Raw genomic sequence first — 27608 nt, 5'->3', positions numbered from 1 at the left:
AATCCTGCCTGTAGCGGGGCGGTGGAATGTTTGTAGGATTTGGGTCAGGGAAATATACAAATGAGGTGGAGAGCTGCCCATAAGGAGAAGAGGCTTCCTGGTGCTGCAGCTGCAGAGTCTTGAGTCTTTCGCAGACCAGCTTCTTGGAATGTGGGGGAAGAGGCTGCACAGCCCAGCTCTGGCCTTGAGTGGGGGGAGGGGAGGCGGGGAAAGAGGTCGCACAGTCCAACATCATTTTGAGAGGCTGGGGGAAGGGGCTGCATGGTTTGGACCCAGCCCAAACAGGTAGTAACACTATATGCCCATAGTGGGTTACACACCGGGCCACTAATCACAATGTCAGCAGTTTGAGCCCACCAGCTGCTCTGTTGGGGAAAGCTGAAGCTTTTTTCTCCCATAAAGATTTACAACATCCTTTCTGTAGGGTGGCTATGAATCAAAATCAATGCAGTGGTAGTGAGTGACCCAATTAATTTGTAGAAGTTACAAGATCATGGCCAGAAAGGGCATAATAAAGACAAACCCACTGGCCTGCAGTCATGGTCATATCCTTTTACTAGACTTAGTCTGTACACTGAGCTGTGACAGCCTGAAGGCTGTCCTATGTGTAAAACACGGCCTCGGGGAGGAAGGCCCATGTACAACGTGTGATGTGTGGAGGACACAACTTTGCTTTCTGAAAGTGAGGACTTGAAGCACTTGCTGATGGAAATCAAAGACTATATATAGCCTTCAGTATGGATTACATCTCAACATAAAACAAAAATCCTACAACTGAATCAATAACATGATAAATTATGGAATATTTATTTAAGTTGTCAAGAATTTTTTTGTACTTGTATTCACAATCAACACTAATGGAAGCAGTAATTAAGAACTCAAATGATGTGTTGCATTGGGCCAATTTGCTGTGAAAGGGCTCTTTAAAGATGTTACTTGAGGACTAAAGGGCAGTTTATACAAGTCATTAATTGCCTGACTTGCATTCGAGAGCTGCACAATTAATACAGAAGACTTAAGAATTGATGCACTGGAGTGATGGTTTTGGTGAATACTGAAAATACTCTGGATTTCCAAAGGACTAAATCCGTTTTGGAAGAAGTACAGCCAGAATACTCTTTAGAAACAATGGCTGAGAATTCGTCTTGCATACTGTGGATGGGTAAGGAGAGACTGGTGAGTGCTTCCTGGAGGAGGCCATCAAGCTTGGCATGGAGGAGCATCAGGGAAAGAGGGAGACCTTGAAGGACGTGGTTGCACACAGTAGCTGCAACAATGGCCTCAAACATTGTAATTGTGAGGATTGACCAGGACTGGACAGTATTTGCTCAGTTGTGATAGTTCCATAATCTAGTGTCAAATTGGGACTTGAGAGGATTAAAAGTGAAGGGGTGGAGTCTAGTGTCAATAGGGTCATAACCAATGAGGCCTCTGTGTGCATATGGCCTTCTCTTGAGGATTCTGGTAACTTCCGTTTTCTCCCCAGGGAGATGGGAGACAGTGTCTCTCTCTGCTCACTTACTTGGAGACTTTCTACTGACAAGATTCAAGACTCACTCCCTGGGAGATGCTCTACTGACCAAGACACATGGAACTGCACTAGTGCTCTGAGCTGTAGGAGCCACACAGAGATCCTGCCAGACACAGATGCTTACACCGCCACTGGATCCACAAGATTTCCCACCCACTGACCTGTGATCTTCCTGCATCATTGTGTGTGTTGCATAAGTCTAAAGAGGGCTTTTATAGATTGGTATCGGACAGATAGGCTAATATTAGACTTATGGACTTGATCTGACTGGGCTGGGATGTTTTCTCAAAATTCAATTGTTCTTGTATATAAAGCTCTTTCTCTTTTTTTATGGTGAATTTTGTCATTTATGGTTTTTTAAAGTTATTTTATTGGGGGCGCATACAACTCAACACAGTCCAAACACATCTGTTGTGTCAAGCACATTTGTTGCCTTCATCATTCTCAAAACATTTTCCCTCTACTTGAGCCCTGGTATCAACTCATTTTCCCCCTCCCTCCCCGCTCCCTCACAAACCCTTGATAATTTATAAATTATTTTATTTTGTCATGTCTCACATTGTCCGACATCTCCCTTGACCCACTTTCCTGTTGTCTGTCCCCCAGGTAGGGGGTTATGGGTAGATTCTTGTGATTGATTCCCCCTTTCTACCCCACTTTCCCCTTCGCCTCCTGGTATCACTACTGTCATTATTGGTACTGAAGGATTTATCTGTCTTGGATTCCCTGTGTTTCCAGTTCTTATCTGTACCCATGTACATGCTCTGGTCTAGCCGGATATGTAAGGTGGAATTGGGATCATAATAGTGAGAGGGGAGGAAGCACTAAAGAACTAGAGAAAAGTTATGTTTCATCATTGCTACACTGCACCCTGACTGGCTCGTCTCCTCCCTGCTACCTTTCTGTAAGGGGATGTCCAGTTGCCTACAGATAGGCTTTGGGTCCCCACTCTGCACTCCCCCTCATTCAGAAGGATAGGATTTTTTACTCATGGATGCCTGATACCTCATCTCGTTGATATCTTGTGATCACACAGGCTAGTGTGCTTCTTCCTTGTGGCCTTTGTTGCTTCTCAGCTAGATGGCCCCTTGTTTATCTTCAAACCTTAAGGACCCTTATGCTATAGTTTTTGATAGCCAGGCACCATCAGCTTGCTTCACCACATTTGCTTGTGCACCCACTTTGTCTTCAGTGATTATGTCTGGTGAGTATCATGGAATGCCAGTTTAATAGAACAAAATGTCCTTGCATTGAGGGAGTGCTTGAGTGGAGGCCCAATGTCCATGTGCTACCTTAATACTAAACCTATAAATATATGCACATAGATCTATTTCCCTATCATCATATATATTTACATATGTACATGTTTATATTTAGACTTCTATAAATGTCCTTTGCCTCCTAGTTCTTTCCTCTACTCCCTTTTACTTTCCTCTTGCCCCACTATCATGCTCAGCCTTCATTTGGGTTTCAGCAATTCCTCTCGGGTATATTGCCCTTGATCAAGCCCTACCAGGCCTCCTACACCCTCCTTGCCATCGATTTTGAATCACTTGTTGTTCCCTTGTCCCTGGGTTTGTTAACACCCACTTCTTTTCCGTGTCTCCCCATCTCCCATGACCCCCCAGGAACCTTGGTCTGTAGTTTTCTCCTCCATATTGTTTCCCACCTATCTTATCTAGATAGACCTGCAGAGATAATATGCACAAAAAACAAGACAAAGCAACAAAACAACCAATGACCCCCCCCCAAAAAAATGCATGTAAAATAGTTCAAGGTTTGCTGTTTGTTGCCCTTCAGGACTGTTTTCCAGTGGAAAATGATGGGGTGCCACACCCTGGCTCCAAAATCTATTTTTGGTATTCCCTGGGGACTTCCTTGCTCTGCTCCCCTTGCTGTTCTTTTGCATGCCCTTAGTGTTTTGCCTCGGTGTGGTGGCGAAAGCTCTTTCTTACACACATGAATGTCTCTGGATTTGTTTCTCTAGTCTACCCAGACTAACACAGTTGTGCACGGGGTCACTATGAGCTAGAATCCAATCAATAGCAATCCCCTTTGAGTTAGCAATGCCAATTTACTCTAAAGAACTAACTAGCAAGGAAGTATATAAAGATGGCAAGAAATCCTTGCTTTTCCTCCCTCGGAAGAATTTAACTCCACTCACCTGAAACCTAAGTGACCTCAGGCCTCGCTTGACAGCAAAAGGTGTAGGGAGCATGGGGCTTTGCAGAAGAGGTCGTAAGAGTCGTGTAGTACCGTTTAGATTCAAGTATAAGCCAACCCGAATATCATCCGAGGCACCTAATTTTATCACAAAAACTGCATTAAAAATGTGCTGAAAAAACTCCGGTTGTAGCCGCCATGCCCCGAGAACTCGATGGCACCAGCTACCTCCAAGTGCTCTGAGAAGGATCACCTTGGGGGCTCTTGGATGGACTGGGAGAAAGATGAAAACTAAACTCAAAGTCATAAGAGAGACCAGTGTTTCAGGTCAGATGAGACAGGTCAGCCCACACAAAAACATACAGCTTCAGGTAGAGACAGGCAGGGCCCTGTCAAGAGGCACATCATCGAGGTCTGAACTGAACTTGCTCCCATGTTAGAAAAACCAACCGTTAAAAAAAAAACAAACACCAAGCAGAAAGCGAGTGTTTTGAGAATGATGAGGGCGACAAATGTGTAAGTGTGCTTTACACAGTTGATGTATGTGTGGATTGTGATGGGAGTTGTATGAGCCCCAATAAAGTGATTTAAAAAAACTTTAAACAAAAAAACCCCAGCCATTTAAGATGAAAGGGGCAGCATTTATCCCAGCACAAAGTTCAGGTTAAGAGAGGAGGCATAGAAACAGGAAATGTGGGGTGGGGGTGGAGGATAAGTGCAGGTCCATTGAGGGTGAATTGAAACAAAATATATATGAATTGTTGAATGGGACACTGATGTGTCAGGGGAAGCCAGCCCCTAACACATCATTCCGGGTCCAGTAGGTGCAATTGTACAGCGATAATAAGTAAAGATCATAGTAAAGTTATAGAGAGCATGAAAGATAGAAGTATTGAAATAAATGGAGTCAGACACAATTCATGGTAGCATGCTTACCCCTGCTTGGTGGTCCACGTGGAGAGGGAGAGAGATTTTAATGCTGGCCCAGGCTTTGTATCTTCTCTGGGGACATGCAAGCCCCCTAATTACAGGTGAGGACATACATCACAGGAAGGGGTTGTCTTATAGGTAATACAGTAATGAGAGGGGGTGGTCTAGGGACATACATGCAATAGGAAGAGGAGGGATTGGGGTGTACATGTGACAAGATGGGCGGATCCTAGATTCAAGATGGCAGCCTAGCCGTAGTCATCCTTGGGCGGGTCTGACCTCTCTGGGGTCTCCTACAAGGAAACAGACAACTACTATCCTTATCAGAAGGGAGTGGGTCCTACATGTTGTGGGATAAACAGTGGTGCCTGCTTGCTCTAGATGGTTGATAGCTCTAGGGGAGAATAACCCCTGACCTACTTCTGATGACCTCCAAGTGAATAGTCTTTCGCAAACAGCTGTTTGGCATATAATTGGGGGAGACAGCTTGGGAGAAATCCTTCTGTGTCCCACACTGATAATATTCTCTGTAAACCTGCACCAAATTCACATGAAAAAGTTAATAAAAAACAAGAGTCTTGCGCGTTGATGAGGGTCTCTTGGAACCCTGGAAGCCCTAACTCGCCATAATGAGTCCTAGTAGCTGAGACTGCTTGCTGTCAGTGTGAGGCTCTGTGGAGTCATCTGGTCCCCACCCCCAGTTGAACCAGCCTTCCAGCTACCCCAGCCATCTATATTAATTCACAAGCAGAAGAACCACCTTTCTGAGCCCTGCTGGAACTGGAAACCCTGGGGGAAATACTAAAATGGGTGTGTCAATCACCAAGGCTTCAGATAGCTACAAAGCTGACTGGGGCAGACAGCTGTGTGTGCAAGCTTGTTCACAGGGGGAACATTTGCAAACTATTTCTGCCAAGGGTTTGCAAAACAAATTGTGGCACATTTAATTCTAGCAAGCAAACCGGACTTGGTTGGGTTGCTTAAGGTTTAAGGGCTGGATGTTGGTTCACGGTCAAGTAGGAAGTCAAACATGTAAGTCATGGAGAGATGGGTCATATGTGACCATTGGTAAAACACGAACTGTAAGGGCGCACTCCAAACGCCCGTGTTTGGATTCTGAGGTGAACAGGACACAGTCCTGTGTCTTCAGACAGAAAAATTGTGTAAGTTCTGGTTTGGGCTCTACTTCTGATGTGGAAAATCAGCAAACAGGTTTTTTGGTCATCAGTATTTGCCTGTGGTTTGAGGGGGAGTTAACAGGTGAAAGTAGCTCTAAACACAAGCTTTGAGTAGTGGAATTGTCAGCGGTCTGGTCTGCTGGATGATTTACACAGCCAGCAACCCTGGGATCTGAGTTACACACAGGGGCTGGGCTGGGGGAGGCGAGATGGGAGAGGTGGCCTAGTTCTCAGATATTTCACCCAGTGGTCAGCAGTCCCTACAGACGCTAAGGGTCCTCTACACAGGAGAGCTCTGGAGAACAGGCTGGAGGCAGCTTGCTGCTCCCATGGCGCTGGACTGGGGGTAGCCCTGCTGGATCCCAGTGAGGTGGGTTATAGAACGTGGCCCGGATGAGTTGCAGCCATGATGGCATGATAAAATGAAGAACCAGGAAAGGACCCTGAATCCCGGCGTTAACTAAACTTCCGAGAGCGGTCTCACCTCTCGAACACCTGGCTACATTGGAGCAGTACAGCTTACTGCACCACACCCCGGACGTCCGGTGAGGGGCAGAGGTGGGAACGTGCAGGTACCTGCCAGATCATCATTAGGATGGGGGTCAGTAGCTAGTGTGGTGATGGCGGAGAGGGGGCTAGTCAGGGACAGTGTAGCCCCGAGCACCTGGGATTACGCAGATCGGGGACAGAGGAGAGAGGTAGGAAGAATGGCGGAGAAGAGGGAAGGGCGCAGGGTGGGCTCCGTGAGCCAAGCGCACGCGAAGAGGTGCACGTGTTGCCCTGGCCTCACCCACCCTGTCCCCGCATCCCCCACGAACCTCGCGTAGTGCCCTGAATTTCCGGCCCATAGCTGTCTCCGCACCCCCAGAGCCCCCTACCCCGGCAACCCACACCCCACAGACCCTAGAGTCGCCGAGTTATGGGGTAGCAAGCCGGCGCCTCCAGCGGAAGTCAGGGCTGGCCCCCCCTCGCTCCGCCCCTCCGCGCGCGCCAATCAGCACGCGGGCTCATGAATAGTGAATCGCGGCGCGCCCCGCCCCTCACGCCGTCCCGCCCGCCCGCCCGCGCAGAGCCGAGAGCGGCGCGGCGAAGATGGCGACGGCCATGTACTTGGAGCACTACCTGGACAGTAAGCGCGTGGCCCGCCGCCCCGGCCCGCCTGGCTGCGCGGCGCCGTGGCCTCTAGGCTCTCACGCTCGGCGGGCCTCTCGCGGGGTTGGCCGGGGGGCTGGGGCCGGGAGGCCGGGGCGACGGGGGACGGGCGGCGGGGGCGGGGCGCGGGGAGGGCGGGCGGGCGGCCGCGGCGGGTCCGCGCGAATTCCAGGTGCGTCACGGGCGGCGGGGCGGGGCCGGGGGCGGGGCCGGCAAGGAGGACGGAGGGTCTCACTGTGGGCGGAGCTCGGGCTGTGGGTGCAGCGGGGCGGGCGGGGCCTGAGCCTTGCGGCCAGGTGGGCCGGGCTGGACCCTCTGGCCTGATGAGCAGGTCCTGCAGAGAGGGGTGGGGCCAAGACCAGCGAGGCCCGAGAGGTCGGATGACCAGGTGGGCGGGGCCTACCTGGTGGGGTGGGGCCAGAAGGACCCCACCTGATCCGTGGCAGTTCCTGCCATTGAGGTGATGGTGGCACCCCGGGAGCCTTTGGAGCTATACCCCCATGCACTCTTAACCGGGACCTCTTCTCAGCACCTGCCCCCCATATTTGATGTGCCCAGTGGAGCCGGGACCACCAGGCTTCAGCTTTGCACGACTTTCCGCCGCGCGGTGGTTAGGGGCCTCTGCTGCCCCCTTACGTGAAGTGGCAGGTGCTTCCGGGGACCTTCCTGGGAGATCACCTCCGTTTAACAGAGGGGAATTGAGGCTCAGAGAGGCTGGAGACTCCACAGTTAGCTGCACCTGTGTGTGAACCCAGTGGCTGTGGGGTTGAGGGCACTTGGAGCCGGTGGCCCTCCAGGTGGGCTGGACAGACTACAATTGTGATGCCCTAGGGCTCAGGGACCCCAGTAAGCCGCAGGCCAGACATACCCATGAGCACTGGGTTGGCTCCCTGAGAGGGTGTGCCCAGATCACACCACTGTTGTCTGGCCCAGCGGGAACAGTGGATGCTTGGGTAGAAAGCCTGGTGAGGGGAGGTGGTGGCCCCCATCATTACCAAAGACAGTTATGGAGTTGACTGTGGCCCAGGAGCACCCTGACATCTGCTTAGAATACAGCGGCCACTCAGGACGCTGGGCGGGGGCAAGAGGGAAGCCAGCATAGCTTCGGAGCTCGATGCCACTGGCAGGGATTTAGGGAGTCACAGCAGGTAGAGAGCCTGACTTGCAGCAGGGCAGTCAGGTGCCCTACAGCAGAGAGGAGGGGCCTAGGGTATGGAGGGTGGAAGAGAGGGACGTGCATGGGGCCAAGGGGTTGTCCAGGGCTGTGGGGCGGAGAGGAACAGAGACACTAGGGTGGAGAGGGTGTGCAGGCCTATAGGCGCATTGGCCCCGAGCAGAGAAGCCCACTGGCTATACTGGGCAGCTACTGGTGTTAAGTTGCTTTGCAGCTGGGCAGGGGTGGGGGTTCAGGCTGGCCCCATCTGACCCTGTCCTGTGTGCCCGTTCAACAGCAAGCAGAGGCATGGGTCGCCATCTGTGTGGGCTTCAGCAGATGGATCTGCTGCTGAGCTCACAGGGAGCCTGGCTTTCTGTTCCAGGTATCGAAAGCCTGCCCTGTGAGCTTCAGAGGAACTTTCAGCTGATGCGGGAGCTGGACCAGAGGACCGAAGGTGGGGGCTGGCCAGCCACATGTCCAGAGTTTGGGGGTGGTGGGGAGGTGGGCTGTTAGGAACTTCTAACTGATGAGGATGTGAGAGGGCCTGGGGTGGGAGGTGGGGGGCGCTCGGATTGCAGGCACTGAGTGGGCAGTGGCGCGGGAGGGTGCTGATAGGTTCTCAATTGGATTTGTTTCTGAATTCTTAGCACAAACCTTTGCTGTCCCTCCACTGGCATTTCTTGTCAAAATATGTTTATTCTTTCTCTCTTTCCTTTAAGGAACATTTCCAGCTTTAAGCCGTAAGCATAGCTTAAGATCCTGAGTGGTCCCTCCTGCCTCTTGGTGTCTCACTGCCTGTTCCAAACCCAGAGAACAGCCTTTTGTGTTGAGTCTGGGAGAGACCAGACCTGCCCTGAGAGTTTCCAAGGCTTTGAAGCCTTACAGGAGCAGATTGCCTTGGCGTTCCCTTCCCTGTTTGGCGGCTGGTGGGCTTGAACCACCAGCCTTTTGGTTGGCAGCCCAGCGTTGACCCGCTGCCCTGTGGCTCCTCTCCTGTTGCAAGAGGACAGCTTTCCGTTGCGGCTCCACCCTTGGTTTCCCCTCGGCTTGAGATTTTTCTCTGTGCGTTCCCTGCCCTGAGTGCCAGGCTGCACCAGCCGAGGGTGTAGTTCTCGTGAGCCGGCCCCTCCTCTGAAACTAGCCTCCAGCTGGGGGTCCACGTCTGAACCACTGCTGCAGATGGGAGGGTCTGCACGGATTCCTTCCAGTGGAGTCAGAAAGGCAATAGGGAAATAAAGAAAAACTCAAGACTCGTGTTTGAAGATGGAAGGATTCAGTGGTCCGAACCCTGAAGGATGCAGGAAGCATCCCAAGAGGATGGGAGAATGCAGTCTCTGGTGGTCAGCCAATTCCAGATTTTGGCAGAGGATCAAGAGCCAGTGGTGCTGAAGGGAGAAGGCCAGGCTGCACTGAAAGCACGTGGAAGAGGCTCCAGTAGTTTTGACGGCATCCCAACGGAGACATCTCAGCAGATGGAGGGGCGGGGGGCTTCCCTCGGCTACACTGAGGAAAGGGGAGGACCGCCCAGCTGGCCAGCTGACTGGAAAAGATACAGGTCTGTGCTAAACTGAATGTGGGGCCCACTGGCCCGAGATGTCCTTCATATCACTTGAGGGTTCCTGAAAGTAATTGAAAACGGTTGCAGGAGTCCATTGACGGGAAGCTGCCCACAGTTCAAACCGGGTTCAGAAGAGGACATGGCGTGAGGGCTGCCGTGGCTGACTGCGATGGATCTTGGTGAAAAGTAGAGTACTGGCCACTGACTGCCCTCAGGCATGCCACTGGGCCACAAACAGTACCACTGGGGAGAATGAGGACCTCAGAACTCTTCCTGTGCTCACGTGGAGCCCGTATGTGGACCAAGAGAACCAGGGTCACTGCTTTAAAAGCAGGAATGGAGAGTTGGTTGTACACTCTCACCCTGGAGGTTTGGTCTGTATGCTGAGCAAATCACCCGCGAAGCTGGACTCTGAGCCGACTGCGGCATCAGCAGTGAAGGTAGGCTCCTTAGCAACCGTGATGTACAGGTGACGGCCCTGCTGCCAAGTGAGGGCTGGAAGCACTGGCTGATGCAAAGCAGAGGTCGCCGCCGCCGCCAACATTACAACTCAAAGTAAGGAACCCCGAATCCTCGCCACGGACCGATACAACGTGACAGGTGGAAAAAGATCACAGTTGCCTGGGATTTCATTTTACCTGGGTCCTCAGTTGGCTCTCAGGAAAGCAGCAGTGCAGAGAGCCAAGGACGTGCACTGGGCAAGCCGCCCACAGAGACCTTGTTCGGTGCTCCCAAGTGAGGATGGCATTAACGCACACCCAACCCGAGCCGGGGGGTTTCCATCACCTCTGTGAATGGTGAACTGGACGGCAGACTGGCCAGTACATTTGAATGACGGTGCCGGCAACTCCCAGAGGGATGAGCAAAGCTGACCTGGAAGAAGTACTGCTTGAATGCTCCTTCGAAGCATGGGCTTTGGACCTGCTGGCAGGAGAGAGGATCAGCGACAGAGGAAGACCCTCAAGGAGACGCTCGACAGGCTGCAGCAATGGGCTCACGTAGCCGTGACTGTGAGGTTGTAAGTGGGGTCATGAGCCGGAGACGAATTGGAAGGCCCTAACAGTGGCGATGGTGACCGCGCCCCCCCCTTCCCTTGCAGGTTTGATTGTTCAGTAGAAGGAACACAGAGCTCAGGAAAAGCCGTTCTTAGGGTGACATGGGAGGTCTGGGGCTCCCACCTGGTGCTCCCAGGTGTGTTTTCTCGGTGCTGGAGGAGCAGCCCCCTCTTGGCTGTGGTGCACTTTGAACTCCGTGGAGTGGCTTGATCCAGCCCTCTCATTGGTCTTTCAGACAGACAGGCCTGACTCCCAGAGTGTGAGAGCTAGTTGAACCAAGACATGGCAGGAGGTGGCTCTGAGTCAATCAGCTGAGGCCCCTGGACCCTTACTGGTGGAGCAGTAAGAGTGCTGTAACAGCTGCCCAAGAGGTCTGAGGGGCCCACCTGCAGACATGGCCAAGAGGAGGCTCTCCTAGGGGAACCTTTATTCCACGGTGACCCTCTGCTCCCCAGGGTTCTAAGGCTGTGTGTCTTTCCGGGAGCAAACGACTACATCTGCTGGCACGGGCTGCTGGGTGGTATCCGGCCTCCTGGTAGGTCAGTCCTTTGGAGATTCCAGACGGCACATTTCCTGGCACGTGCCTTCTAGGGCCCATGTGTGCAGGGGAGCCACTCTGGCTCTCCACCTGCCTGTGCTTGAGGCTTTCTGGCGTGGGTGCTGGGTGCTGTGGCGTGTGGGCACGGGCTCTGTGAGGGCATACGCCTGGGCCCTGTGCATTTTGGCGCTGCAGCTTGACTGAGACCAGGTGAGTGTCAGCGCTGCTCAGAAGCAAGGCTTTTCTAGAGGATGGGGGCAGTGCCCGCACTGCTCTTGCTCTGGGGGTAAAGGGGCGGGGATGGAGGCCTGTCTTCAGCATGCCCACCCTCCACGGTCCCAGGCCTGGGCCCAGTGCTGCTGCCCCCTCTCATGAGCCCTTGCTGCTGTCATTCTTTCTGGAGGAAGGTGGCAGGTAGCTTCCTGGGCGGGGCCTGTCCTCTCATCTCCACTCTTGACTACTCGCCTGTGGGTGGGGCTGCCTTATTGGGAGAGAGCACACAGCTGGTCATTCACAGGGCAGGCCTGGTGGCCCGCTGGTCATGGTGTCTGGGACAGGTGGTGGACAGTGGGCAGGCTGGTCTGTCTGTGGAGTTGGGTCCTGGTGGGGTGGGGGACAGGCTGGTTTGTCCTTGGAGCCAAAAGTGCTAGGGGCGGGGGCAGGCTGATCTTTCTGGAGGCGGGGTCTGCGATGGCTTCATGGGGCTGGCATCCATGGCTCCTGCAGATAAGAAGGCGGAGATCGACTTGCTGGCAGCCGAGTACCTCTCCCGGGTGAAGGTCCTTTCCCCGGACCAGCGTGTGGAGCATCTGCACAGGATCCAGAGCGCCTACAGCAAGTGCCGCGAGTACAGTGACGACAAGGTGCAGCTGGCTATGCAGACCTACGAGATGGTGAGGGGCGGGGGGGGTCAGACCTACTAGATGGCGAGGGGCATGGGGGTGGGTGGGCAGACCTAAGAGATAGCGATGGGGGGTCCGGGGGGCAGACCTATGAGATGGTGGGGGAGCAGACCTAGGAGATGGTGAGGGGCTCCACGGTGGGGGCAGGTGGGGTAGGAAAGGTAGGGCATGGGGTTGTAGATCGGGGAAGTGGGGGCAGATGCAGGGCCTGATGAGCTTCCTAAAGTTAGATCCCACCCAGAGGACCCTTCCTGCACGACGCTTTGCTGCATGTGGGGCTTGGGTGCCTCGCTGGTGGCGGTGTTGCCCGGTCGTTCTTGTGGACAGCATACAGCAGGCTCCTGCCCTGTGGACGGCAGTGGAGTCTGCAGTTTCCTACCTTCCTGAGTAGCAACGGTGCTGCAGCCGTGGGTGTGGGTCTGGCGGTCTGTCTCACTCGGTCACTCACGAGACCTGGCCTCTGCGGTTCCTTGTCCTGTATGTGTCCTCAGTGCAGCGTCGTCATACTGGCCTGAGGCTTTGTCCCTGTGCCCGGCACTCTGGTGCCTTCTGCCCTGTGCAGGTGGACAAACATATCCGCAGGCTGGATGCGGACCTGGCGCGCTTTGAGGCTGACCTCAAGGACAAGCTAGGGGGCAGCGACTTGGAGGGCTCTGCGGGCCGGGCCTTAAAAAGCAAGTTGGTGCCTCTTCCTCTGGGTCGCGTCTGTGGTTGGTGGGCTTGCGCAGAGGTTTGCCTGGGATACAAAGCAGGGCGTGACGGCAAACGCCATCACCGCGCCAGCCACCTGGTGACACATGTTGGTCTTCACTGATTCTCAGAGGGGCGCAGCCAGAAGGAGAAGCGGGGTTCCCGTGGGCGGGGCAGGAGGACTTCTGAAGAGGACACACCAAAGAAAAAGAAGCACAAAGGCGGGTAAGTGGTCCCACAGGGACCCTGGACAACTGGCCAAGGGGCACCGCTATGGTCAGGAGCGAGGACGGCTGGTCTGCTGCAGCCCGAGGTTGGCCTGCTGCCCCTGCTGGGCACCCGGCTCGTAGCACAGCTCCCACTGGGGGCCGGCTCCAGGGCCTGCTCGGGAAGGTGGCGTGCACCAGGGAGTTCACGCGGACAAGACACGTTTCCTCGTGTGCTTGCTGCAGCACAGACGCTGCAGCCCATCTCCCCCCAATCTCCCCAAGGTGGGGTGACGGGTAGCCTTGCTTCTCTGGGCTCCAGGTCAAGGGCGCGGTGGGGAGAAGGTGGAGACTGGGCAAGTGGAGGGCTGGCTGTCCTGCTGTGCTGAGCTCCCGGGTGTGACATTCTGAGCTCCATGGGACGTGGGGGGGGTCACTGCTGTGGTCACTGTATGGTGAGAGTCCCCAGCATCAATCTGTCTGACGTTCCTCAGTCTGTCTGTCAGACACGTGCTCTCCCCCTGGGCAGTCCTGGACGGGGCTTGTGGTTTGGGCCAGGCCCCTTGAGAGCGCCTGTGATGGCCGGTCTGCCCTGCAGGTCTGAGTTTGCTGACACCGTTCTGTCTGTGCACCCCTCGGACGTGCTGGACATGCCCGTGGACCCCAATGAGCCCACCTACTGCCTGTGCCACCAGGTGTCCTACGGAGAGATGATCGGCTGTGACAACCCCGATGTGAGTGCCGCTGATGGGGGCGGGGGGAGGCCCAGAAGGAGGGCCTCTGTCCACTAACTGCCCTGCGTCCTGCCCTCTGCAGTGTCCCATTGAGTGGTTCCACTTTGCCTGCGTGGATCTGACCACCAAGCCCAAAGGAAAATGGTCAGTTTGGGGCCTAGCAGCTGCCTGTCTGTCTTCTCTCGCAGCCTCTGTCCCGCTCTCCCCCGGTCTCGGAGCTGGGCTTGGGGGCTGGGTGTGGATAGAATGGGAGGTGGCGTGGGGGCTTCTCAGGGGCTGAGTGCTGTGCCCCCTCACAGGTTCTGCCCACGGTGCATGCAGGAGAAGCGGAAGAAGAAATGAGGCAGGGGAGGTCCCGGTCGGCAGAGAGCATCTGCTTTTCCCTCCTCTCCTGTGACAAGATTGCCCCTCACCTGGAAGCCACCTTGTTCCCACTGGTCCCTGAGAACTTAGTGGCCCGGCGCTTGAGGACATGCAGGGAGCCAGCAGAGACCTGTTTGCACGTAGATATACTGCGGCCCGTGTGCTGCTGAGGGCTTCTGGGTCTTCCAGAGCTGCCAGGGCCCCACCTCCCTCTCTCTGACGTGCATGTGGTGGAGGTGCCTGCCTCCTGACTTTGCAACATGGACTGTAGACCCCTGTGTTCTGGGGCCCAGCCCCACCTTGTCCCTGGGCTGTCCCTGGAGCTGTGCCCCAGACCTGGCTCCATGTGCCTGGGAGCCGGGATGCTTCTGCTGTGGAGAGAAATGACTGAGGAGGCTGTCCCAGTGGCAGGGACCCTCAGCATTTGGCCTGGGGTCAATTGGCTGTGTGTTCATGGTGAAGCAGCGGCTTCCACCCGGGGGCCTCTCGACAGGCCCAAGGTGCTTGGCGGACCCTGCGGGTGCAGCTTCTCTCTGAGGAACCCAGAGATGCCACATGGAGACGCACATGAGAGGCTGCGTCCTCCCCAAGAGAGTGCTGTGCCCTGGCCACAGGGAGGCCATGTCCCAGGAGGGGACAGTGGGCCGTTGGCTCCCGGGACCTGGAGACAGCCCTGATCTCTGCTGATGTGGAAGCAGGGGTGGAGCTGAGGGCAGGCAGGTGGGCACCTTCCTGGCTGAGTGGCTGTGGTTGAGGGAGTGGGTTCCCAGGAACCCTCTGCCTCTGGAGAGCAGGGTTGTGCTGGCCGGTTCCAGGCCGATGGAGCCAGCACCCTGTGGACCGATGGCCTGCTGGATGAGTTGCCAGCATCCCGGCCTAGGCTGTGTCCACTGGTGTGGCCTTCCCTTTGCCCCTGTGTGTGCAGGGCTGGTGAGCACAGTAGGCTTTTGCAGGACAATGCCTGGTGGTCTCTTAGAAGCTAAGCTGCTGTTTGTGTTCCTCTGAGCTGACGGCCTGCCCACCCCCTGTAGACCCTCGGTTGTGGCCTCTGCCCAGTGGTCCTGCATACCCTGTGTGGACAAGGCAGTGTTGTGTGCGTGTGCACACCCCTGCCCCCACCCCACCCCCGTGGCTCGTGTACTGACATTTTGTGGTTCTGTTTCTGTTTATAATGTTGACTGACAGTTAGAATAATATCACTGAACAATACACATCTCACTTTGGAGAAGCACAGAGAAGCAGAAGGGAGGTGCAACTCCCTAGAACATTTTAGTGCCCAAGTGCATGCCTTTCCGGGTGTTCAACTGTTGCAGAGTGAGTGACGGAGCGTGTCCTGTGAGGCCACTGCCCAGGGGTCGCCTGGCCGGGACTCTGCAGAGGCTGAGGGGCAGCTGCACTGCCCCCACAGAGGCTCTGGTGCTGCCTGAGCCAAAGGTTCCTGTGAGCAAAGAACAGGTACCCAGACTAAGAACTGCCTGGCGGTCCGCACTGTGGGACCGAGGCCCTGGTACCCAAGGGTCTGCCAGCAGGAGGAAGTGCATAGCCCAGAGGCTATAGCCGGCTGTCCCCAGAAGGCCCTGGGCCAGGTCACAGGAGACTTTCTGGGTAGACAGATAGACTTTCTGGGTAGACAGTAGCCTAGCACTGCCCCGGAGCTCCAGCCCCCACTCCCCTCTTCATCAGTAAGGTGTCTGCACAGCAGCTCCTGTGGGCACGGGTGGGGGTGCTGGGGGTCAGGCCATGCTCAGTCCTGGGCACTGGAGAGGGCCTTCCTGGATGTCCGTGCTAAGTGCTGGTCTCTGGCCGGTGCTGAGAGGAAAGGGGGGTGAGGGTGGCGGGGGGGACAAGAAGAGCATTCTCACTAAGTGTGTTCTTTTTCCGTGTTGTGGTGTCAGCTCTACATCTTATCCAAAGTGACAGCTTTGATGTGAATGTCCTGTTTATTTGCAAGGAATGATCTATGTTCCCTTTGTAAATGAGAGAGAATATTGTAAATCTTTTTATGAAATCATGTAAAGATGTATATTGTATTTTTGGAACATGTTATAGATCATGGATATATTGTTTAATAAATAAAGTATTTTTTGGAACAATGTTTGGACGTATCATTTGGGAAACTGTTGGGAATGGCCATGTTGCAGCAGAGAGGAGGGTGGGATCCCCTGTTGAGATTTGGGGGAAGAGTAGGGTCCTGGGGTGTTGGGGGTGTCAGGGCCCCACTAGAGGTGATGACAATCTGTGGACAGTTCCCTGATAAGTGTTAAGGGGGTGGGGCGTGGGGAGGAGTTGCCCGGTGGAGAAGCCTTGTGGGGGGTGTGTGTATGTACCATATTATAACCCGGGATGCATGTGGCCCCTAGTCTGTCAGGACAGGGCTTATGGGGACCAGGTGAGAAGTTGTGTGGGTCTTGATGGGTTCACGCATTCACATGGAACTAATGGGCATACATCCTGCAGGGCTGGCCGGTAGGGGAAGGGCCGTACGGAAGTCTCAAGAAGGTGACCCAGAGGCAGAGTGCCTTGGACCTGGAAGGAGTTGGGGTGGAGTGCTTATCTCACAGTGAAGAATTGGGTAGATCTCAGACTGGTTTATGACAGTAACCAGCTGGTGGCTCCAGTGGTGTCCTTACAAGAGCAAGTGGGCACCCTCCTGGCACCTGATGTGCAGGCAGCTCTCAGGCCAGGGGATCCATCCCCACATCCAGATGGGTCCTAGGATATGGTTGTGTGATTGAGGGGTACATTAAAGGGCTCCCCTCTTCCAATGAAGACTGGGACCTGATGAGTCATGCATTCTCTGACGAACTTATATAATCTCGCGCATGCAAGTCCGGTGAGCACACACGTCATAGGAAGGGGCTGTACAACAGGCACAACCGTGACAGGAGGGGACGAGCGAGGGTGTGTGCACACCGTAGGAAGGGAGGCACTAGGGGCAGGCACATGACAGGGAGGCACATACATAACAAGATGGCAGCCTCACCTTGGTCGTCTGAGCTGTTTGACCTTGGGTGTCTGAGCTCTTCAGGGGAACAAATGCAGTTGACCTTCAAGCGTATATAGTAGCACCCATGTGCTTGCAAGTAGCACCTTAAAATTGGCATTATTCTCTGGGGGGGGGATCGTGGGGAATAACTTTGACTTAGGAGAATGCGACTGGAACACATCTCCTACTCATGGATGAAGGTGAAGTTCTCCCTCCACAGGAGTCCTACCCACCCAGACACAACTCTGAACGTAGAGAATTCGTCCGTGTAGACTCTTCCTGGCGCTGTTTCCCACAGCCCTGTCTACACACATTTCAGTGGCCAGTCGACTCTGCCGGACTTGGCAAAGGCAACACTACATGCTCACAGCCTTGCCTGAGAGCTGATGCAACATTCTGTGTGTGATCATTTAGCTTGGAGATGCACAAAGGAGTAACTCTGTGAGTTTGCTAAGGCTGCCGGGACAAGTAGCCGGAGGGAGTGGCTTCATGGGACCCTCTGGGTGAGTCCTGGTGAGTGGGAGATCCAACGGTGTCCATGGGCTCTGTAATTTCCTTCCGAGGGGAGGGGATTCTGCTGCGTGGCTCTTGCCCAGCATCTTGGTTTGCAGCTGCAGTGCCACATGGTGTCCCTCCTCTGCCTCGGGCCACATGTGTGCCACACATGGTGAGCTTTGAAAGCCTTCTGAGTGAAGTCAGTTAGTCACAAAAGGACCACTGCTTTTTCACCTCACAGGGAGCTTGCAGAGAGAACCAAGGATGGTTAGTGTTTACTAGGGTGGGAGGGGAAGGTGCCTTGTGCAGGAGGCACTGAGTTTATGGATGGAACAGGAAGGTGAGGGCGAGGACGGTTTCATATGTAAAGAATCTAATCAGTAGGGCCGATGACACAGGGCTATTGTTGAGTTGGAATATGTGTTGTGTATATTTTTTACTACAAAAAAAGAAGAAGAAAAAGAGTCCACTCATGAGATAGGCCCCACTCTCCTTCAGGATACCCTCATGTTAACTAATGACATCTTCAGAGGCCCTATTTCCAAACATGGTCATAAGGACCCAGGGTTAGGACTTCAGCATATCGTTTTGGGAACACAATCCCACCCTGGACAGCCAGAACTAGCACTCCAGATGCCACAGGGCAAGCAGGGTGGGAGGCAGACACCCAGCTCAGTAAGGGAAGAGGAGCCAGGCCAGTCCGTGCCTTCACCAGTTTTACTTGGAGTATACCCAGGTACCCCCTGCAGAAAAGTGGAGACCACCTGGAGGGCGAGGTCAGGGGTCAGAGAGATAGATGCTGGAGGAGGAGGCCCAGTGGAGCGAGAGGTCAGTTTCTGAGGAGAGGGGGTGTGCCTGGGATGTCCATACCTCAGGGCTATAGAGAGTTGGGGCTCCCTTTCTGAGTAGGGGATAGCAGCTGGACCATGGCAGCGGCCTCCCTAGGTCCTGGGTGGGGTTTTGTGCAGCGGAGGCTCGACTGGAACCCAGGGTGCCGTAGGGTCCACACTCAGGAGGAGCAGGAAAACCGGGCCTGAGGCGGTCAGTGGAGAGTGGCCACTTCGCACTGCAGGGCCAGCCGGCGCAGCTCCCTCCGTGGGGCCGGTCTGGGCGACCCTAGGGCAGAGGCGCTCCACTGTGAGCCGGGTCCATGGATCGAAGTACCAGCCTAGACGGGGTCGGACCGAGGGCGGGGCCTGGGGCTGGAGCCAGGAGCTGGAGGTGGGCTGGCAAATCAGGGGCGGGGATAGGGGATAGGGCGGGGCCTAGAGGGCAGGATGCGGACAGAGGCGGGGCCAAGGAGCTGGAGGTGGACAGGGGCGGGGCCTGAACCTGTAGGTGGGGCTTAGGGGCTGAGGGGAGATAAGGGGCGGGGCTAAGGCTGGACCACGGGCGGGCTTAGAGGGCAGGAGGAGGGCCGAGGCGGGGCCTGAACCTGGGGGCGGGGCTTAGGGACTGGCGGCAGGTCGGGGCGTGGGTATGGCTGGGCTGTGGGCGGGACCTAGAGGGCAGGAGGTAGGGCCTAAGGGTTGGAGGCAGACAGGAGGGAGTCAAGTAGTTGTACTCAGGTTATGGGGCGGGACCAACGGGGGACAGGGGGCGGTTTGCGCATGCTCAGTCTAATCTCCCCGCCCACTCTCACCCAGGCGCGCGGGGCCTGCAGGGCCGCTGGAGACAGGGTCGCGAACGTGAGTACGTGCGCGCGGCCGCCGGGGCTCGAGCTCGGGGCGGCGGCTGGCGGGGGTCAGTGCCGCCCCACCAGGAAGGCAGCGCCGTGGGGCAGCCAGTGCGTCGTCACGTGACTGCGCCAGGCGTGCACGCGCACGCCCCGCGGCCCGGCAGGCACGAGCCTGCGGTCCAAGGGTCCTGGGTCCGGGCGACGCCCCATGGGGTACTGAGAGCGGGTCGCCGCAGGTCGCGCCGCTCCCCGCCTACCTTCTCAGACCCGAATGAACTCTGCGGCCACGTAGTCGGAAGGCCAGGTCCGCCGGTGGGCGCCCTGCGGCCTCCCCTTTCCTGCGTTCGGTGGGACCCACCATCCTGACCCCGTGCATGGCAGAGCCAGCACCCCCAAACAGCACGGGTTAAATCTACGAGACAGCAGAGCAGTCCCTAGTTCTACTCGAAGGACTCGGAGTGTGGGCGAGAATGGAATAGTCCGTCCGTTTCCCAGCTGGGTTCTCGAGCGAAACTAAACCAGTGCCACGTAGAGATCCAGACCTCGGAATCTTCTCTCAGCCCCGTGCTACAGTTTCTGAGGGGGTCTTTATGGGAGCAGAGAGCCCCACCGTTCACCGAGGCAGCGTCGTGGTTAGGGGCCAGTGGGTCAGCCTGGAAGCACTGACCGTCCTGTGCCATCCTTACCATGACTGTTGTGTGTGAGCCCACCGTTGCCGCCAATGCGTCACTCCTTTTCCTAGAGTGCTTTCCCTCTTTCTTCGACTTTTTACTTTACCAGGTCTGATGCCCTTCTTCAGGGATTGGACCTCTCCAGACAACATGCCCAAGGTAGTGAAGTGAAGTCCCATCATTCCTGTTTCTAAGGAGCATTCAGGCTGTACTTCTTCCAAGACAGACTCTTTTGTTCTGTCAGCCCATGAGACATACTGTGTATAATCTTTGCTAGCACTGCAATTCAAATGCATCAATTCTTTATTCGACGTCCAACTTTCACATTCATGTAAGTTGACTGCATTACTAAGATCTGAGGCAGGAGCACCTTGGTCCTCAAAGTAACATCCTTGCGTTCCAGCACTTTAAAGAGGTCTGTGCAGCAGACTGACCCAACGCAGCCTGCTTCTGACTTCACAGCTGCTGCTTCCATGAGGGTTAATTGTGGATCCAAGTGAAATGAGCTCCTTGAGAACTCCATCACTTCTCGGCAGGGCATGTGAGGGTTTTGATTCTGTTTGCACAGGGCTGCCATCACACTGAAGACTCAAACCTTAGGTTTCATCAGTCAGTGCTTCAGGGCCACCTTGCTTTCAGTAAGCAAGGCTGTGTTACCTACGAACCACAGGTTGTTAATCAGCTTTCCTTCGATCCCTGGGCCGAGTTCTTCATGGAGCTCAGCTTCTTGCAGTACACGGCCCTACAGTAATGATTTGTTCTTGGTGTTTTGGTTTTTAGGCCTGTCCCTGGGGTCGTTTGGGGTGCTGATTCCGAGAATTGCATCGAGTAGGCTGAATCAGCACGAGTGTCTTAGATACAGTGTTCTTCTATATTTTTGGCTCTTCTCAAAACTCAAAAAATCCCTGCCATTGAGTGGATGCCAACTCATAGCAACCCTGTAGAACAGCACAGAACTGCCCCTGTGAGTTCCCAAGCCTGTATCTCTTCACAGGAGTAGAAAGCCTGTCTTTCTCTTGCGGGGTGGCTGATGGTTTTGAACTGCAGCCAAACTTGTAACCACTGCTCCACTAGGGTTCTTAAGTTGTACAACTATGAACTGATCATCCTAGTTTTAAATATGAGAAGAATTCAGACCCACAACCTACAGGATAAAATTTTTTTAAAAGGTAAGAAATATTTGCATAAGTGATTGAATCCCAGGATCAGGTCCTGTAAGCCGGATGCAGGAGTGCTAGACCCAGTTGGAGGCAAGCAAGCTTTCCCACAGTACCCGCTTATATTGGAAGCAGGGATTTCTCATCATGGAGCTTACTAGACTTAACTTCCACACCATTGAGAATCTTGTCCCAGCCAAACTGAGAGAGATAGAGCCTTAACTACCAGAGAAGGGTGGGGAAAGAAGGAGAAGGGGAAACAGGAAACATGGGCAGAAAGTGGGCGAGGTGATGTCACGTTGAGGGGATTGCAGCCAATGAGATGAGGCAATGCGTGTATGAATTGACTTGCTCTGTAAGCCCACAAATCCAAACCCACTGCCATAGAGTAAACCTTGCCCCAGTTCCTAGTGAAAAAGTTAAACTTTTAAAAGTCTCGCCATCCCCACATCTAAGGAACAGCCTTTCTCCCCAAACCGCACTGCTTGCTCCTCAGGTGTACTTTCAGTAGTCCCCCCAACCCCATCTTGAAGAAAGGAGTCCCTTCCCTGCTGTCCCTTAAAGCCTGGTCAGTTTTGCCCCGAAGAGAGAGGAGACATTTGTAAATGTTACAACGAGCCCCAGGGAGAACGCAGGGGCTACAGGTCCATCACGGGCTCTACAATCAGGGGGCCTCCTCCAGGAGCCCCAGTCCTGCGGCCGCCCCTTTCTGAGCCCCAGAAGTGGGATGGACTGGGACACATGGCTCTCAGGGTGGCTCTGATCGCATTCCTGAGCCCATGTGCCGGGTGGCTTATTTTTCAGGACGGAGCCATGGGGCCCCAGCTTTTGCCCAGATGGCCAGCTTGGTTCTTCAGGGCCGCTCAAGGCTGGTGGCCAAAAGGTCATCCCCGAGCCCTGCTGAGGACTGCGTGCATGCCGGGGCCTGTGGTGGAGCCAAGGCTGCGGCTGGGGGCCAGCATCATCATCTGCAGGAGCTGCTCGTCCACGTCTCCTGGCCCGACCGGGGTGAGGCTGACCCAGGAGCGCTATCCCGTGCAGCGGCTGCCCTTCTCCGTGGTGTCGGAGCAGGACCTGGCTGCCTTCGAGCGCATCCTCCCCGGCAGGGTGGTCACCAGCCCCGAGGAGCTGGCGGTGGCGAATGTGGACTGGCTGAGGACCGTGCGAGGTAGGCGTGCTGCTGGAGGGGCAGCAGGAGAGAGAGGGCTGGGGAGGGAAGCCCTGTCCTGGTCATTCGCTGTCCAGGACACTGGAAAGGCTGCTCTGGTGTCGGTGTGCTACTGGACACCTGCAAAGTGAGCAGGTAAGGGTAGTTCTAGCAGAGTGACTGCTGGCTGGGAGGTTTAACACCAAGCACAGGTCCCTAGGGAGGCCTGGAGGCTGTGGTGGTTCGAACCACAGGTCTGACCTGGCCCAGCCCACCCTGGTGCTTGTCACTGTCTTTGAGCCTGTTGTGGCTGCCCCTGCGTCAGCCCCCATGTCGAGGACCTTCCACTCTGTCACCTATCTTTGCCAACCAGGGTGCCCTTCACCAGGGCCAATCTCATATGCCGAGTATGTGAGGCCCCGCCCTCCTCCTCACTTCCAAGGGGCGTCTTGGCTGCACTTTTAATTTGAGAACCTGGGTTTTAAGTGTTCCTGCCTTGCACTAGAAATATTCTTCGATGCTCCTTGGCTGAGTTTCTATGCCACAGTCCTTAATGACCATACAACCCGTTGGGGTTTCCCCTACACACTTGTCCACCTTCTGGTTTCTTACTGTCGCTGCCCTGAACTAGGCTGACTTGGAGCTGAGCACACAGGGCCTCTGCTAGCTCAACACACACTGGCCCGACACACGTTGGCTTGACACACGTTGGCCTAGCACACACTAGTCGACACACACACAGCAGCAAGGCCTTTCCCGACATGGCACTGCGTCGTGGGTGGAGCCGAATGGTGAACTCGCCGGGGATTCCACTTCCATGCAGCTCAGTGGCCACAGGGAAAGAGCCCGCTGTCCTCTGGCTGTCCCTGTTTCTCAGTATCCTTTGCCAGCTCCATCACTCAGACTCTGAGCCTTCCTTATCCAGGCCCCCTCCCCAGACCATGTGAGCAGATTGAAAATGCCCAAAACTCACCCTCCAAAGGGCATCTATGCTTTCCAGCGCTAATGCAGAGATGCCAACCCGGAGCTGAAGCCAAGAGGTGAGTCAGTCACCTGGAGGGCCCAGTGCCGTGCTCCAAGCAGCGACAGCTGGGCAGCTGGATCGCGGACCGAAAACGTGCAGACCCCAGGGCCCTGCTTATTCCTCCCTCCTGCCCTGACCGAGGTTGTACCCGGGTGCAGGCAGGCCTGTGTCTGCCTCGTTCCCGAGGGGACGGGAAAGCCTGTCTACACAGCCTTCCTAGAGCAGCCCCACTCTGGTGGCCAGCGGGAGGGCCAGACCAGCGTTGGGTCCTGGGTCCTGACAGGGCAGCCCGGTTTATTGGTGCTGGGGCGGCCCCAGTTGGCGTGGCAGGTTCAGGGCTGGCACAGGGACAGGGTTAGCAGCTCGATCACCGGCTGGGCCAAGAGCCCATCTCTCCAGCCAGAAACTCTTCTCCTGTACCATCTTGGGCATGGCCCTGCCGGGGCGATGGAGCCCTTCTGCTTGGCGGTTGCCTTCCTGGTCCTCTTGCCATGTGAGGCTCCGTGGGCTTCACCTACCTGTCCTCCCTGCTGCTTCAACTCCAGGCCAGGCCCCGTGCTGGCTTGTGCTAAGCTTGACCACTGAACACGAGGTTTCTTTAAAAAATAAAGAAGAAGCCTTTTGTAGTGGATCTGCCATGGGCAGCACGTCCCCGGTCACTTGACTGCTTGACAGTGGCTTCCACAAGGTGTGTCAATTGTGAGTCCCAGTGGAATGAAATTCTTGACAGACTTTCGTCCAATTTTGGGGATTTTTGTTCTCTTTATTTTGAAGTGCAGTCCATAACGAAGGGTGTGCTCTTTGATCTCCGTCAGCAAGGGCTTCAAATCCTCCTCACTTTCAGCGAGCACGGTGGTGCCATCTGCATAAGGCAAGATGTTCCTAAGCTCCCTCCGGTCCTGATGCCACACTCGGCTTCACGGAACCCAGTTCTCTGAGGGTTCGCTCAACATGCAGGGTGAGCAAGTGTGGGGAGAGGAGACAGCGCTGGCGCACACCTGTCCGTCCCGATCTTAAACCAGGCAGGATGCCCTTGTTCTGGTCACCTAATGGCTTCTTGGTCTCTGTGTTCAGCTGCCACCGAGCGAAAGGAGTGCTCTGGAATTCCCGTTCTTCACAACGTTCTCCAGCATTGGTGGTGACCCCACAGAGAATATCTTGGCTGGTGCAATCCAGCTGACCACCGCAGGGCTAGCCCTTCTTCCGGCCGGAGCCTCTGGCAGCTCCCCGTTGATGGACTGTGGTGACGGTGTTGACTTCTTGTGAGCACAGTTCCCCTCGATGGCCCCTCCCAGGCGGCTGGGTGGGCGCCTTTCTTCTGCCTTTGTGGTGAGCACCCCAGGGCTCCTTCGGTTGGTGTTCCGTCAGTTCCCAGAGCCCGGTTTTTGGCTCATGTGCTCAGTGCAGCTTGGACTTCGTCTTTCAGCACCGTTGGCTCTTGCTCACAGACTCCCTCCTGGAATGGTGGGGCATCACCTGGTCTTTTGGATGCAGGGACTCTTTCCACGTCTTTTTGAGGCTTCCTGGGTCACGCAGGATTTGCCTGTGGAATCATCCCCCATTGCTGGGACTCAAGGTTTGACTTTGTCTTCAGCGTGTTCAGCTGGAGAAGCGTCGGTTGCCTCGGGGCTTTCTAAGTCCAGGGCTTTGTACCCTGCACTGCAAACTCCTCCTTGGAATCTGCCCCTCAGCTCCTCTGCCTCCCTAAGAGTGGGTTACGGGCTCTCTGCCGGTTCCATCTTGGGACCTCCTTCCCTTTGTCCTTGAGTGACCTTGTCCTTTCTTTGGGTGTGGTTTCCTTGGTAGGAGGCTAGCAGCCTCCTTCAGACAAAATGGCCTATTTCAGCAGGGACATGGGCCTGGCCGCATGTCCTTGGAGCAGGCGTGGAGTCTTCACAGACAGGCTGCTCCAGGCCCCAAGTGGCGCCGACACCACAGGGCTGGCTGCTGCTGCCGTGACAAGACCCTCTGAGATGGTGGGTCAGAGTCCGGAACGCCCAGAGCAGGCGAAGGCCAGGCCAGGCAGCAAGTGTGAGTGCAGAGCGAGCTAGGGGCTGGGGTGTTCCCACAGCTAGAGCCAGAGCTGCAGGGTCAGATTCCCAGGGCAGGGGGTCAGAGCTGGGGCGTGGGCAGGCCCCTCTGGGCAGGAAGGAGAGAGCCTGATATGCTGTGGCCCGGTTGTGCACACAGGCAGGAGAGTAGGACATGGTTGGCCTCACTGGGCCCATTCTGGCCACTGCCACTGCTGCCACCTGGTGACTCAGCAGTGTCCCCCCCGCTGCCACCAACAGGACTGCCACCACACCACTGAGGGCGGCTGTGAGCCCTGGGGTGTCCAGCAGTCAGGGTTTAGAGTCCATCCTCATGCCTGTCCACCAGGAGGCTGACACCAGGGCCAGTCAGCTGATGCCTCAAGGCAGGGCCTTCTGGGGCAGAGGGAGGGTACTGCCATTGGGTGGGACTGGGCCCTGGGGATGGGCAGCTCCCCACAGTGGAACCTGTGGGAGGCCCTCCCACCCTGCTTGGCACAGAAGCCTGAGTACAAGCCCAGAGGTCCAGACCCGTCCCCTTGGGGCAGCAGTGCCCGGCTTGAAAGCTGCCCAGCCGTGAGGGCCACCTGGGAGGAAGGCTTTCTTAAAAAGCAGTACCCCACAGGCTGGCCGGCCTTCCTCATCATGCTGTGTCACTTGGTTGGGCATGTGCCCTCTGTGGGTCACTGAGTTTGACTGTGACTGCCCTGCCTGTTACAGGCTGCAGCCAGGTGCTGCTGAAGCCCCGGACCACTGAGGAGGTGTCGAAGATACTCAGGTACTGGGGACAGGGGGCAGGGGCCCATGGCATGCATGCCTCTGAGTCCAGTCTATGGCTTTGGTTTCGAGCCTCCTTGGGTCACTGCCATGTGGAAGGGGCGGGACACAGAGATTGGGGTGGTGGGACAGGCCCTCCTGCATAGCCCCTGTCTCCTGCCTCCCCTTGGCCCCCGGCCCCGACCTGAACACACCCAAGCAGTGTCTCAGGAAGTAAGCAACTTTGCTGTGAGACCGTTCCCCTCACCCTGCCCTGGGAAGGAGGTGTCATGGTGACATGCCGGGTGGTTCTTAACAGCCAAGGTCAGCAGTTGGCAACCACCAGCTGCTCGGGAAAAGACAGGGCTTTCTACTCCCATCAAGAGTGACAGTGTGGGACACCCACGGGGCAGGCGCCCCCTGCCTGCAGGGTTGCTGTGAGTCGGTTCACCAGGTGGCAGTGTGGTTGACGTGGGGCTGTCGTGGTCAGGTAAACTGTGTGTGCATGCGTTGTCATGGGGGTTTGGACTCAGCACCCATGGGACTGAGCTGCCTCCGCGGTGGCCGTGGCCCCTTGATTGCTCCCCAGGGCGTATGTTGGGTACGTACAGGGCCCCCGCCCTCTGTCTCTGGGGCACGCTGGCACCCCAGGCCTGGCCTGCTTTCTGACCATGTGGATGCAGCCTGCACTGGCTGTTCCCTCCGGGGTCCTGCCTGCCAGGGCCTCCCCACCAACAGCCTGCAGGATGTCGCCCAGCTCGGGCGCTGTGAGGCTGTGGGCAGACGTACCTGGGTTGAGATGACACTGTCTGAGGGGTGGGGGACCAAGGGGTGGGTGACGGGCAGGGTTGGGAGGAGCAGGCAGTCCCCTGAGAATCTCTTCACAGAAGTGGGATCAGGGGGTGCTCAGGATGGGCAGAGGGAGCAGCTCTGGGTGGTCTCTCAGCCCAGGCCCCTCCCACAGACCCCTCCTGTAAACCCCCATTCTGTATGACTCCTTTCTTTGTGGGCCCCTCCTAGAAGCCCCACTCCAGGACCCCCTCCTCAGCCCCATCCTGTGTAGGCCCCCCTGACACCCTGTGCTCCTCAGGCATTGCCATGAGCAGAAGCTGGCGGTGACCCCGCAGGGGGGGAACACGGGCATGGTGGGCGGCAGCGTCCCTGTGTTTGACGAGGTCGTGGTGTCCACCGCTCTCATGAACCAGGTGACCAGCTTCCACACCGTGTCCGGTAAGCCCATGCTGCTAGCCTCTGCCCCCACCCCTGCCCACGCTGGGCTGTGCCCGAGGCTTGGCAGTGGTGCCTCCTGCCCGGCTCTGGACATGTGTGTGGATATCCATGTGTGAGTACATGCATGTGACTGAACGTGTGCATGTGTGTTGTGACTGCACACATGTGCACAGTGCGTGTCCCATGTCACAGGGCAGCTGGGTGGCTTGCACTGTGGGCCTGCAGCTCGGGCCGAGCCAGCTGGTGGCCAGGCTGCTCCCCTGTCGGGCAGGTCTGCC

General features: G+C 56.0%; 2 protein-coding genes across 4 annotated transcripts in view; both read left to right on the top strand.

Moving 5' to 3' along the window:
- The first annotated feature begins 6859 nt into the window (after window positions 1-6859).
- ING5 (inhibitor of growth family member 5) lies at window positions 6860-16239 on the top strand. Of its 2 annotated transcripts, none has more exons than XM_075529495.1 (8): window positions 6860-6931; window positions 8493-8564; window positions 11988-12124; window positions 12726-12837; window positions 12985-13078; window positions 13658-13793; window positions 13876-13937; window positions 14093-16239. In XM_075529495.1, exons 1-8 carry the CDS (start codon window positions 6895-6897, stop codon window positions 14133-14135), a joined length of 693 nt encoding a protein of 230 aa, XP_075385610.1. In that variant the 5' UTR covers window positions 6860-6894; the 3' UTR covers window positions 14136-16239. The 2 variants fall into 2 exon arrangements, with proteins under 2 accessions (XP_075385610.1, XP_075385609.1); XM_075529494.1 differs by having other exon boundaries at window positions 11988-12154.
- A 3039-nt stretch (window positions 16240-19278) lies between these two features.
- The window catches only part of D2HGDH (D-2-hydroxyglutarate dehydrogenase), a 20082-nt gene continuing 11752 nt past the window's right edge, over window positions 19279-27608 (top strand). Inside the window, exons 1-4 of one of the 2 annotated variants that reach the window (XM_075529060.1) lie at window positions 19279-19325; window positions 21948-22311; window positions 26065-26122; window positions 27191-27330. In XM_075529060.1, the coding sequence (XP_075385175.1) occupies window positions 21957-22311; window positions 26065-26122; window positions 27191-27330 (553 nt within the window). In that variant the 5' untranslated portion in view covers window positions 19279-19325; window positions 21948-21956. Of the gene's footprint in view, window positions 19326-19354; window positions 20146-21947; window positions 22312-26064; window positions 26123-27190; window positions 27331-27608 lie in introns of those variants that run through there. The other variant, XM_075529059.1, reaches the window with a different exon arrangement.

This window comes from Tenrec ecaudatus, chromosome 13, assembly GCF_050624435.1.
Source record: "Tenrec ecaudatus isolate mTenEca1 chromosome 13, mTenEca1.hap1, whole genome shotgun sequence".
Lineage (NCBI taxonomy): Eukaryota > Metazoa > Chordata > Mammalia > Afrosoricida > Tenrecidae > Tenrec > Tenrec ecaudatus.
Note: the sequence above shows the minus strand (reverse complement) of the source record. Positions and strands in the feature narration are given on the sequence as shown.